Source organism: Eriocheir sinensis, chromosome 27, assembly GCF_024679095.1.
Source record: "Eriocheir sinensis breed Jianghai 21 chromosome 27, ASM2467909v1, whole genome shotgun sequence".
NCBI lineage: Eukaryota > Metazoa > Arthropoda > Malacostraca > Decapoda > Varunidae > Eriocheir > Eriocheir sinensis.
Window position 1 is genome coordinate 3,375,520 of NC_066535.1, and position 13,303 is coordinate 3,388,822.

Below are 13,303 nucleotides of genomic sequence, written 5' to 3' on the forward strand. Positions count from 1 at the left end.
TATAGTAAACATAACATATTTGTATTGCGGATATTAGTTTCCTTAACCGCCGTTAATACTCAAAGATATTTGGAGAAAATAATGGTAGCCCATATTTGCACCATTTCCTCTCTCTCTCTCTCTCTCTCTCTCTCTCTCTCTCTCTCTCTCTCTCTCTCTCTCTCTCTCTCTCTTAACCTTCTCGCAACATGTATTTCCCCTTGCTTGTAGACGCCGCTGCTGCAGTCTCGTTACACGTGTCTTCGTTTGTTGCACTGCCCTAATGCCTATTATTTTCGATTTAATGCTCCCCTGTATATAGTTTTCACCTGAATGTGCATTTATTTTGTAAATTTTCAGCTGCATGGCTGCATTACCCTTGATAAACCGTCCCTTATTGTTGTTATTATTATTATTATCATTATTATTATCATCATCATCATTATTATTATTATTATTATTATTATTATTATTATTATTATTATTATTATTCCCACGCTTTCATACTGTCGATCATGATTACGGACTACATGGAGTTTTGCAAGGGGCAGTTATAGCTCAGTGTTACGTCGTTTTGTGGTAAATATATCTTTGTCTTTGTGTGAAACTACAAGGACATGCAAGGATCGACACATCTCAAAGTGTAATGTCGCACGCACTCCATTGTCTGCTGTGTAAAACATCAAATAATATGATTTCTTTGTTTTATCTTCTTGGGAATCTGTGAAGGTAACGTGAGTGGCGTCAACAATCACTGGCAAGGCCACGGCGCGGCGCGGTGCAGGTGTTGCGGGACACCGGCGGCAGCTACTGTATAGTATATACACTCCCCTCTTCACGGATCAGCGGGGCGCGGGGAGGGGAGGGGAGGGGAGGGGACACAGAGGAAAGCGGTAGAGCTCGGAAAGGTGCCAAGACAAACCTCTACTCCCCCCGCCCTGTCATAGAGTGGCGGCGGCGGCGACAGTCACTCGACAAACACTGGTGCCGCCGCTCCCCTAGCGTCCACGAGGCTTGTCTTGCTTCCCTGCGCTCGCCTCCTTCCTTTGTGCTGTTGTTGCTGTTTGTTCTTTATGCGGAAGCCTAAAATCGTATTACCATATTCAGGGGAGTGATTAACGACGTGTAATTGTTCGTTGTTTGCGTCTAATCATTGTAATCACTGGTAAGTTAGTTCGTGGGGTATCGGGGAAGACGCATGTCTCAATTGTGTGTGTGTGTGTGTGTGTGTGTGTGTGTGTGTGTTACTTGTTTTCTGGTCTATGCATTTGCCTCAGTGGGATCCAAACACGATTTCTGTCTCTCAGCAACACTTCCGAGTCTGCTAATTTGGGAGAGCGTACATCCTGACCCCGCACACTTTTCCTTCCGGCGTGGCACTGTCTCCCCACCCCTCGCCTCGCCCACTCTCTGCCGAACCCATAAACACTGACTTTTTGTTAGCCGCCAATACCCTTCCCGTTATAGCCGTGGCGGATGAGGCTGCGGAGACTGGGGATGGTTCTCAGTGCTGTACTATTATAGGGTAGTTGTTATTAGCTTGGCCCCCTTGTCTTAGCAAAGTAATTCTGCATGGTCTTATTCTTCTAAATTTTCTTCTATTTATTTCTCCATCCTTCCCTACTCCCTTCTGATTTTTTCCTACTGTAACGGAAACAGCTCAAGAGAGAGAGAGAGAGAGAGAGAGAGAGAGAGAGAGAGAGAGAGAGAGAGAGAGAGAGCACACACCACACCTCGCGGCCCTCGGAGAGAGAGAGGCTCGCTAATCGCTGCTCATGTGAAAGAAAACAGAAATGAGTGGCCAGAACATATGCAAACACAACATTCTTCTCATACAATTTTGTCGTTTAAAATTTATGGTTTAACACTAGGACATGTCTTTTGTTACCGAGTGATGTTATTATTATTATACTATTTTTTCTCTTTCCGTTTCATGTCTTGTTAGAAGAGAACAAATGTGTGCTATTTTTCCTTCGTCTTTTCCTTTCCTTTGTGGTTCAGTCAGCGTACGCGGCGTTAGCGTTCTTCTTTTGGCCTGGTTATTTTTACTTTTTTCAAGGTTGCCGGTAACAGTCACGGAAAATGTTGCCAGACGGGCGTACTGGCTTTCCTGGTAACGCCTGTCTGTCTATGTGTGTGTGCCGGTGTGTCTGTCTGTCTGCCTATCTATCTGTCTGTCTGTTTCTCTCACCCCTTTTTGTATTAACGGTGAGGCAGAGTGAACGTTAGTCATCAGGGAACATGACTCGTGAATATTATATGTGAGGTCGTTGGGTTTTCCGTCTGAGAGCCGATACACAAAAAAAGTCACTATAACCTCATGCGCCTTTTTCTTATTTTGTTTGTTTTTACCTCTTATGTTTTGTGTGTGTTTTGTTTGCTCTTGTTTCTTGGTCTGTTTGTTTTTATCTCTTATGTTTTGTGTGTGTTTTGTTTGCTCTTGTTTCTTGCTTTGTTTGTTTTTATCTCTTATGTTTTGTGTGTGTTTTGTTTGCTCTTGTTTCTTGCTTTGTATGTTTTTATCTCTTATGTTTTGTGTGTGTTTTGTTTGCTCTTGTTTCTTGCTTTGTATGTTTTTATCTCTTATGTTTTGTGTGTGTTTTGTTTGCTCTTGTTACTTGCTTTGTTTGTTTTTATCTCTTATGTTGTGTGTGTGTGTGTGTGTGTGTGTGTGTTTTGTTTGCTCTTGTTTCTTGCTTTGTGTTGTGTTTAGCTTCACTCAACTCATCCAGTACAACCTATTAAGATATCCAAATTCCTCGGAGTGTCGGGGCTCACATGTTAAAGAGCTACAAGCGGTCCCCTTTCGTGTTATTGGCTTTCCGCGTCTCACTCAATATACATTCCTATTGAGTTCTCTGTAACCTGCAGGCACAACACTCGGCCACGCACAGTAGCTACAGGGGGAGACACAAGCAGATGCACCACAGCTCCACTAGTTATCCCTTCCCTGCTGATTATTATTATTATTAACTTGAAGGTCGCCCGAGAGTGCCATTCCTAAACAAGCTCGGTCTGCTCCGCCCTTGCTATACCCCGCCCCGCTTGCCCCGCCTTGAACGCCCCGCCCCGCCCCACCAGCATGCAGACGAAGAGGCTCCTACATCAGCTTAATTTTACTCCTGGCGAACCTTCCTTCTTGTTCCTCTCTCTCTTCTTCCTTTATAGAGTGTTGCATTTCGTCCACCGCATGCCTTGGCTGTGATGTTTGGGCTGGTTTTGTATACGGTACTGCAGGGCATTGTTGTTGTTGTTGTTGTTAATATTGTTATTATTATTATTATTATTATTATTATTATTATTATTATTATTATTATTATTATTATTATTATTATTATTATTATTATTATTATTATTATTATTATTATTATTATTATTATTATTATTATTATTATTATTATTATTATTATTATTATTATTATTATTATTATTATTATTATTATTATTATTATTATTATTATTATTATTATTATTATTATTATTATTATTATTATTATTATTATTATTATTATTATTATTATTATTATTATTATTATTATTAGTAGTAGCAGTAGTAGTAAAAATATTAGTATTAGTATTAGTATTAGTATTATTATTATTATTAGTAGAAGTAGTAGTAATAGTAGTAGTAGTAGTAATAGTTGTAGTAGTAGTAGTAGTAGTAGTAGTAGTAGTAGTAGTAGTTGACAATGATGATGATGTTTTAAGAGACTTTATAAGTGTTGGGGTTTAACGGGACACAACACGGGTACGATTAGTCTGTGTATGCATCTTGCCAAGCTCCGGCGTGTAGAAAGTGAAAACCAGCTTCGTCTCATTAACGCTGAGGTGCGACATTTATGCAGCTGTCACGGTTAATATTTTTTTCCGTAAACAGGAAGGTGTTGTTGTTTACAGATGTGTATAGTAACTTACGGGAGACGAAATTATTCACGTGCATTTGACTTTTGGGGTAAGAGTCAATAATAATAATAATGAATGCTTTGTACAGTAAAGTTTATAGGTAGTACTGTCTTTGATCCGCCTATTGTTTGCCAGACTTCTGACAGGCGGTAAGGGAGCACAATGAACACCTTAATAATTCATCAGTAAAGTCTCGTACCTCTAGCTGTATGTTGTTAACTGTCTCCTCTTGAAGTTACTGTATCTTATATATTTACAGTCTCATGAGTATGCTTTCCGACTCAACGTACTTACTCATTCATAGATCATTTATTTATTTCGCTGATTGACAGCCAGATTTGTTTTTTGTTAGTTCTGACATTTTTTCTCTTAATCACTCATGAATACTTTTGCTGACTCCATATACCTCGTTTCTGTCGTTCGCATACGTATTTCATGTATTAAGCAGTTGCCTACATTTCTCAAGGACTAATGCCACGGAGATGAGCACCGCTATAGCGCAGCTATAGTGTATGCCCACAACTTTACTTAGCTATATTCCTCTAATCACTCCGTCTCCAGCAGGTGCAAGGGCGGCTAGGTCGCGGCCACCAGCAGAGGATCACCCACTCACGCCGCCGCTCAGTCCTGCCAACACGACTCGGAGACCTTGGCTCGCGCCATGGGGTCCATCGGGGACTTCGCTCAGGAGTTTTGGGTCAGTCTCATTCCTCTCACGTTGTTCATGACTGCATGTTAGTTAGGAAGGTAGTGAGTGACAGATATTGAAATGAATACTCAGTGAGACAGATTTTTTGAGAACTTTGGGTCTGTCTCACTCCGACCATGTTCTATAATGACCGCATAGTAGCTAGTGAGGAAGTGACGGACGTTGAAGCTTAGTGAGACCGAAGAATATCCTCATATGGGTTACGACGTTGTATCGTTCTGCCTGCACAGTTGCACAGTTGCAGCTGGGTTGTCCGCCTTAGGCGTCCTCTGATAGTATGTGTATGGGTGGGGGGGGGGCACCACTCAGCTCTTCTGAGTGGACAGATCGAAGGCTAAAACTCTCTCCTCCTCCTACTCTCCTCAGTCTTAGTCCTCCTCTCTTAATTCCGGCAATCTTGCCTCTCTCTCTCTTCTATTTCTATCGATTTCCTGACTGAACTGCTCTCTGAACTGCTAACTGCATGCCTCCCTCCCCTCCCGCTGGCCCTCGCTGCACTCTTTTCCCCACCTCCTATACTGTCCTGTCCAAACCCCTTATTAACCAGCATGTTCATCACTCTTCTTCATCCATTCACGCTCACGCTGGAACAATCAACCATCATCTTTTCTCCTCCTTCCTCCCTGCTCTGAACTCAACTCTTTCAAGAGGAGGGTACCTCTCCTCCTCTCCCTAACTCTTATTGATTTTCTTTTTACTTTAACTTCGGGAGCAGTGAGAAGGGGTTTTTTTTTTTTTTTTTTTTTTTGCGCTTCCCCTTAGCTCCTTAAAAAAAAAAAAAAAAAAAAAATTAAAGAGTTTTGGGTCTGTTATATTCCTTTCACTTTCTCTTTGACCTCATGTTATAGTTAAAAGGGAAGTGGTGCTAAGTGAGACTGAAGAATATCCTCATACGGGTTACGACGTTTTATTTGAAGAGTTTTGGGTCTGTCTCATTCCTTTCACGTTTTCTTTGATCCGCAGTTTATTAAAAATGAAGTGACGGGTGTTAAAGTTGATGTTTACAGAAGAATCCCATTTAAGAATTATCATTTAAGAACATCATTTAATATTTATTTTCTTAGGAGGCTGGGTCTGTCGCATCTGTCACGTTATTTTTAGCAACGTGTTTACAAGGAAGTTTTTGATGTTGTATAGTGAGGAGGTAGAGCATCATTTAGGGAGGGGGGCAGTAACTGTTAGATCAACGAGATAAACCCAGAAATAAATGTTAGCGCTTAGTCGGGAGAGGAAAGGATTAACTAGATTTTATTTGTTTACTGAAGTCTTTATCTATATTTCCGTCCACCTGTCTATCTGTCTGTCTGTCTGTCAGTGCATCAGATAATATGCCTACCATTAAAAAAAAACTTACCTTCCTACCTACCTCCTTACCTACTTACCTATCTATCTATCTGTCTATATATCTATCTATTCATCTATCTATCTATCTATCTATCTATCTATTCATCTATCTATCTATCTATCTAACTACCTATCTATCTTTGTACCAATCTACCTTCCTTTCTGCCTATCTACCTTCTTACCTACCTGTTATTTACCCATTTATCTACCTATCTATCTTCTTACGTACCCACCTTCCTACCTACCCAGTTACCTATACCTGCCATCTACCTCGCTTTCTATACCTACCTGTTTATTTATACGTTTATCTATTTATCCATATACCTCTATCCACCAATCAACCATCTCTACCCTAAACCTAACACAAACACAACAACCTCACAAGTACACAGACATACATTAACTACTATAGATATACACGGATGACTGTATCACTTCGACCCCCGACACTACTTCCGCGCCCTTATTCCTCTTCGGCAGAACGTGGAGGCGGGGGACTTCGGCGGCTGGGACGTGGTGAGCCAGCGAGCCAAGGAAGGGGCGAAGGTGACCGCCGGCTGCATCGACATCATGAAGCAGGTGTAGGTAGAGCTCGTGAACCTTGTCTGAAGTGGTCGTGGTAGTAGTAGGATTGGTAAGAGTAGAAATATAAGTAGTAGTAGGAATAGTAAGAGTAGAAGTAGTAGTAGTAGTAGTAGTAGTAGTAGTAGTAGTAGTAGTGGTAGTAGTAGTGGTAGTAGTAGTGGTAGTGGTAGTAGTAGTAGTAGTAGTAGTAGTAGTAGTAGTAGTAGTAGTGGTAGTAGTAGTAGTAGTAGTAGCCTAGAAGAACAAAAAGAGCAAGAAGTAGAAGTAGAAGAATAAGAAGTGAAGAAGAAGAAGAAGAAGAAGAAGAAAAAGAAAAAGAAAAAGAAAAAGAAAAAGAAAAAGAAAAAGAAGAAGAAAAAGAAAAAGAAGAAGAAGAGGGAAATGTAAAAGAAGATCGAGAACAAGAAGAATCAGAACAAGAACAAGAAGAAGTAGAAAAACTCAGAAGACTCACTCATCTGTCGAAGAAAGACCTGATGAATATTGTAGTAGTAGTAGTAGTAGTAGTAGTAGTAGTAGTATAGTAGCAGCAATAACAGTAACAGTAACAGTAGGGGCAGGGAATGTAGTAATAGCAACAACAAGAGTAACACCATTGAAGGACCCTGTTATCGTATCATCAACAGAAGTAATGCATGCCAGCCTGCCTAAGCTTACGCCGCCCTTGTATGTTAAGAGTGAGACCGCCGCCAGTACGGGGCTTCACCTGACCTTGCCGCCTGCAGGGCCGTCGCGCTGGACACGTTCGGGAAGACGCTGCTCCGTGTCGCCCGAAGCTCGTCCCTGCCAGACCAGGAGCACGGGTAAGCCAGGGATGAGGCGTGGGTGAAAGGATGAGGCAGAAACATAAGGCAAGGAGCGATCCTGGGCTGAGGAGGGAACGGGGAATAGGTAAGTGTGGGGGCATTGAGGGGATATGGATGAATAGCAAGGATAGGCAGGGAAGGAAGTAGAAAAGGTGAACAGGGAAAATGGCACAGGAAAGAGCATCAAGTGTGACATAGGAAGGATAGGGAGAGAGGCTGGAAGAATGGTAGCGATGGGGGAAGGGACGAGGGCTGGGAGGTGGCAAAGATCTACCAGGAAGGAACAAAGGAGAGAGATAGAAAGGAGAACAGGGGCTGGGAGAAGAAGGAGGGAATGGATAGACCAGATAAAGGGCGGAAATGAGGCAAAGGAGATGTGACAGAGAGGAAGCAAGGAGAGAGAGGAAGATAGAGAGCAGGCAGGACGAATGGAAGACGAAGGGAGGTGGGAGGAATGAAGGGATCAGGGTTCATTATAGCAAAGCATGGAGCAAGACACACTCCAAAGTAAATGAGACACAAATAATCCATCCCGGTCACCAGTCACTCCAAACAATAATTATAAACAAAACACAACTAACTCACCTTTATGTCCCAACGACCATCACCTGACCCTCAGCATCACACGATCATCCCCACTGACTTTCTGCCTTTCCCAGGGAGCTGAGGACGTCCCTGCAGGTGGCCAAGGTGGGCGTGGAGGCGCTGGGGCAGGACGCGACGGAGGCGGCGGCGGCAGTCACCTCGCAGGCCGCCCAGCTGTCCCACCACCTGGCGGAGGCGAGACTCACGCGCCGGCGGACCGCTGAGGACGTGAAGTGGGTGCCTGCTGTGTGTGTGTGTGTGTGTGTGTGTGTGTGTGTGTGTGTGTGTGTGTGTGTGGTATAAATGTTATGATAATAATAACAATAATAATGATAAAAGGCTGTTTAGCTTTTTTTTTTCTTTCTAGGCGGCGGCAACAACAAGTGAAGGAGGGCGTGAGGCGCGTCCAGCAGGCACGACGCCATGCACAGGTTGTAGTAGTAGTAGTAGTAGCAGTAATTTTTTTTTTATAGTAGTAGTAGTAGTGGTGGTGGTGGTGGTAGCAGTAACAGTAGTAGTTGAGGTCATCATCATCACCAGCATGTATCGTTCTACTTAGGCCTCTCCTGAACCTTTCCATTCGTCCCTGTCTCGTGTCTCTAGCTAGTCTATCGCGACCCTTACTTTCATGAAGTGTCATTACAACAGAAGAGTGTTTGCTGTTTGCCACGGCTGGAAGTGGTATGCCTCCAGCTACATTTATAGTAGGTTGAAATTAAGGGATATTGTCAGTCGCGCTGGGGAAAGAAAAGTTCACATAATGGTGTTAATCGTAAGGTATGTGTTACCAACACTTTGTCTAACTCTATCCCCCCTCCCCCCCCCCCCAGCACAAGATGAGGGAACTCGTGGATGCTGAGTCCCACCGGATGATCCTGGACGCCCGGACCGACGCCAAGGCCAAGGAGAAAGACAAGGTGAGGAGGGAAATATTAATGAATGCGATGGGAATGAGGAGAAGCAGGAGGGGATGGAGTGAGGGAGTAAGGAAGGTATGAACAATGATTTGGTACAAAATTTGAAAATATTAGAAAAAAAGCAAGCCCATTCCCGTGTCCAGTTCGCCATGTGCATGACTTTGTTCCCCAGTCCAGTCAGTAATCAAGCCATGAAAAAATTGCTCTGGAAAATTGAGATGGTTTAAAAATGATTGTTATAATAAATATCGATAAACTTTCTTGTTGACTCGTTAAGTTTGTCTAAACTCAGAATACAAAAGTATATTCATCAGTTTTCTTAGTTTGAGTACTGATTGGAAGGATGCGTACGAAATGGCAAACATATTTAAATTGTGTCACAGGTAAATAAATATCATTCAAACATTTAAAACCACATGTGAAAGCTAGGAACATGAGAGGCTATATAGTGGTATCTAGCCTTAATGTACAATAAATAAATAAATAAATAGATAAATTGAACGTTTTCCTAGGCGAACCAGGCGGAGGGTCGCGCCGCGGAGGTCCTTCGGGAGGCGGAGCGGCAGCACAAAGACACCGTCGAGGCCCACAACTTCGCCCTCGAGGCCTGGTGCTCCGCCGCCGCCACCTCCTTCAGGAACATGCAGGTCAGAGCCGCGGGGGACGTACTTTTTTTTTTTATCATTGATTTCCTTTGCTTTGATCTTTGGTATATAGTAAGTTTAATTCATGGTGGTAATGCATAGGAGTATATATATATAAACACTTATTTCCAGTGTGGTCCAATTAGTAACGAGCTTGGTGCTAAATACGAAGGAAGGGATGGATAAGTAGATATAGAGATAATGAGTGAAATATGCATACGAGTAGGTAAATCAAGCAACGGCCTCTCTCCATCTCTTACTGCATGGGATTAGTGGATGCTGAAAAAAAAAGTTAAATCATATTGCAGGCGGGCATAGACGGGGTTTACTTTAGACTTCAATATGAACAGTGTTGTGGTGGTGGTGGTGGTGAGACGTGTCATTACTGCGGCAGGATTTGGAGGAGTCGAGAGTGAGGTTACTGCGGGACTCCTTCTGGGCGGTGGCTAACGTGTGCTCCCTCCTCGCCGTCCACATTGACCAGGTAAGTTAGTTAAGGTGACGACCGTGCTCTATATGGCGGGTCAGGTGGGTTTGTGTTGCGCTGAGTTGTGTTGTGTTGATTATGTTTCTGTGTGTGTTTCGTCTTCCAGTGTTTGTTTTGTAGTCAAGCGTTTGTTTCATTTACTTGTTCTTTTTGTGTGTTTTGATTATGCCTTGTCGAGTTTTGTTTCATCCTCAAGTGTTTGTTTGTATCGATAATAAGCTTCAATATGTTAATTATGACCCATATTCTCAGACGCTCTCGGCTCCCACAAGCAACGCTGCCAGATTGTCATACTCAGTCGCTTATATTTCCCGACTTCCTACCCCAAAACTGTCTTCTGGGCACCAATAACGAAACTCATTTATAGATATCGTTAAAAGAGTTAGGTCCTGATGTTTCTTGGCAATAGTTAGGCGTCAGAAATCGGTAAATACTATGCTCTGAGTACGATAATCTGGCAACGGTGCCCACAAGCAGTATTTCCAAAGGCCAAAGATTAGTCGGGTTCTCTTGAGTGTTTTTCACATTCATGGTGCAGAAGTGCCTTGTTAAACTTCCGCTTATAGGCTCATAAAACTACCCGTGGAAACACCCACCTACAACCTCTACGAAAGCCTTATCAAATGTGGATGTGTGTGTATTGGTCATATTCTTAAACATTTCGGCGCTCAAGGTTACATATTTAACAATTAAGATTTTCATAGGAGTTGTGGGCATTTCCATGGGCAGTTTGATGACCATAGTGGGAGTTTGATCTTCCTTCTATACCATGAACCTAAAAAAACACTCACTACAATCCGACTGATCTCCTTTTTGGCCTTTGGAAATAGTTTATGTGAGAGGCGGAAGCGTCTGAGAATAGCCTACCGACCGAAGCCCCGAAATGTTTGAGAATATGGGTAACGTGTTTCATCATGCCTTAAGCCCCGTTAACACTGTGCCAACTCTGGGCCACGATCGACTACCCACGACTCTAGGGTACACGAGATCTTGGGTGTTGATGTGAAAGGGTCGGCATGTATTGAAAGAGGTCTTGAGACTGTTGCCGAATGCTGCGGGCTGGAGTCGTGAGGGTTAGCACGACATGCTGGCAACTAGCAGGCCGAAAGTCCCAGACAGTCGGCATGACACCAAGGCAAGACACCAATATAACCTCCCCCCCCCCACACACACACCTTCTTGGAACGTGGGAACCAACTTGTCATATGCAAAAGTCGCTGGGTTGTCGTGGCCCAGAGTCGGCACAGTGTGAACGGGGCTTTACTCTTTGCTCTCCATTCCTGCAGCACCAGGACGCCTTGAGGGCCGCGCTGTTGCAGGTGAACGTCAGCGAGGAGGTGAAGGCGTGGGTGTCGCAGCACAGGACCTCCCAGACGCAGCCTATCCCCCTCGTGTACACCCCTGTGGCCCACCCCCCAGACACGCCCACGCCCTCCTCCTCGGCACGGTCCACGCTCGACTCCATGGCTCGCTACTCCACCATCACGGGTCAGTGTGTGTGTGTGTGTGTGTGTGTGTGTGTGGTGGTGGTTGGGGGGGGGGGTGACTTTAGAACCGTAAACATCTTATATTTTCTTGAACTTTCATCTTACATCTTCTTTCATTTGTCTATAAGGTAGAGAGTAGGGTATTAAAGTGTAGCTGAGCTAAGGTATGATATTTAGATAGGACGTATGTGCTCATCATATTTCCTTTGACCGGAAAATGCCCTCGAAAAAGCTCAAGGTTCAGAATATATATATAAAAACCCCGATCTCATTATTTACGCTCTTATGAGATCACTTTCTTCTCTCTGGAACACGAGGAAGCAAATTCAAGCTCAGCAATCACTATAGCTGCGCGTGGCCTCGGTGCTCATATCCGTCATGGTGACCTTTGACTCTCTCGTTCCTGCAGAAATGTCACAGAGCAGCGAGGGTAGCGTCGGCGCCAGTCCCGTCCCCGTCAGGAAAGCCCGAGCGCTGTACAAGTTCGCAGCCAGGGTAAGTGTGTGTGTGTGTGTGTGTGTGTGTGTGTGTTCTTTCGTAACTGTTCTTACTCATTTTATTTTTGTGTGACTGAGTCAAGTATTCGTATTAATCTGTCCCTTACAACCATTCTCATGTAAATCTTATAAATCGTGTGCTATTAGAAGCTGGAGCTGGGTGTTGCTTGTTGCCTGGCCAGTGCGTGTGTTGCTGGGAATCATTTCATCCTTGACTAACTTGATTATCTAGTTTAATTTCTATTCGGTAACCATCAATAGATATCGAATTATAACACATGAAAGCAGATCAGCTTTTATTACCAAGGTGTTCTTACGCATCAACGCTTATTTCCAAGGTGTCTTCTGCATTAGCTTCTTGCCAAGGTGGACTTCTGCATCAACACTTATTTCCCAGGTAGTCTTTTCATTTTCCAAGGGGGGTCTTCTAACATTAACACTTCTCATTTCCTTCGTATTTCTGCACTAACACTTATTTCCAAGCTGGTCTTTTGCTTATACATAATGTATTTCGTTTATATGTTCTTCAGAGCGGAAGCGAGGTGTGTTTGGCGGCGGGGGAGGCGGTGGTGGTGATGGAGGGCGGCAGTAAGGAATGGAGTCTAGTGCAGACGGGGGACGGCAGCCTCGGCTTCGTGCCCACCAAGTTCATCACAGCCCCGCCGAAGGAGGCCTAGCAATAAGGATGACTGACGTAGCCTTTCTCTTCCTCCTCCTCCTCCTCCTTCTCCAACTCAACCTATCTTTCCTTTTACGATTGTTACCGTTTAAAAGAGGGTTATGTCAGTTTTTTTATATAGTTTGATTACATTACTTGGTTACATCAGGTTAATACTTTAATAAGTCAGGTTAGGTTACACTGGGAAAGCGATTGTAACTGTTAGAGAGGTATTGTCACGCCGCAGGAGTTTGATTATACATTACTTGGTGAGATCAGGTTACGTTAATAACTGGTAGTGTTAGTACGTTGCAGTGGGAAAGCGAGGATGGACTCACTCGCTCTTATTACAGTTACGTTAAAGGGGTATTGTCACGTTATTTTGTGGAGTTGAATTACCTTACTTGCTGAGATCATGTAACTTTAATACTTGGTAGGGTCAGGTTACTACAGTGGGTAAGCGCGGACGGACTCAATCGCTATTATTAGTTACTTTCGTGTGAATGAATATACGTGTTCTTCCTTTGGTACGTGTTTGGCTCAAGTCCCGCCCCGTGAGTACACATAATAAAGAGGCATTGCCGTTCTTACGTATTACGATTATGATTATTTTTTACACCTACAGCAGTCAAATAAAAGTCACGGTTAAATAAACGCACACTATTAGAAGGTCAATAAAAGAGTTCTGAGGTAAATAAAATA

General features: G+C 43.4%; 1 protein-coding gene across 2 annotated transcripts; it reads left to right on the plus strand.

Annotated features, from left to right (window-relative positions):
- The first annotated feature begins 920 nt into the window (after positions 1–920).
- Positions 921–13,201, plus strand: LOC127004002 (uncharacterized). Of its 2 annotated transcripts, none has more exons than XM_050871149.1 (12): positions 921–1,144; positions 4,444–4,579; positions 6,416–6,516; positions 7,246–7,323; positions 7,986–8,144; positions 8,279–8,342; positions 8,742–8,828; positions 9,341–9,475; positions 9,867–9,956; positions 11,246–11,447; positions 11,856–11,941; positions 12,474–13,201. In XM_050871149.1, the coding sequence occupies exons 2-12, from the start codon at positions 4,544–4,546 to the stop codon at positions 12,618–12,620; spliced, it is 1,185 nt and encodes a 394-aa protein (XP_050727106.1). In that variant the 5' UTR covers positions 921–1,144; positions 4,444–4,543; the 3' UTR covers positions 12,621–13,201. The 2 variants fall into 2 exon arrangements, with proteins under 2 accessions (XP_050727106.1, XP_050727107.1); XM_050871150.1 differs by having other exon boundaries at positions 4,447–4,579.
- Positions 13,202–13,303: the final 102 nt, after the last annotated feature.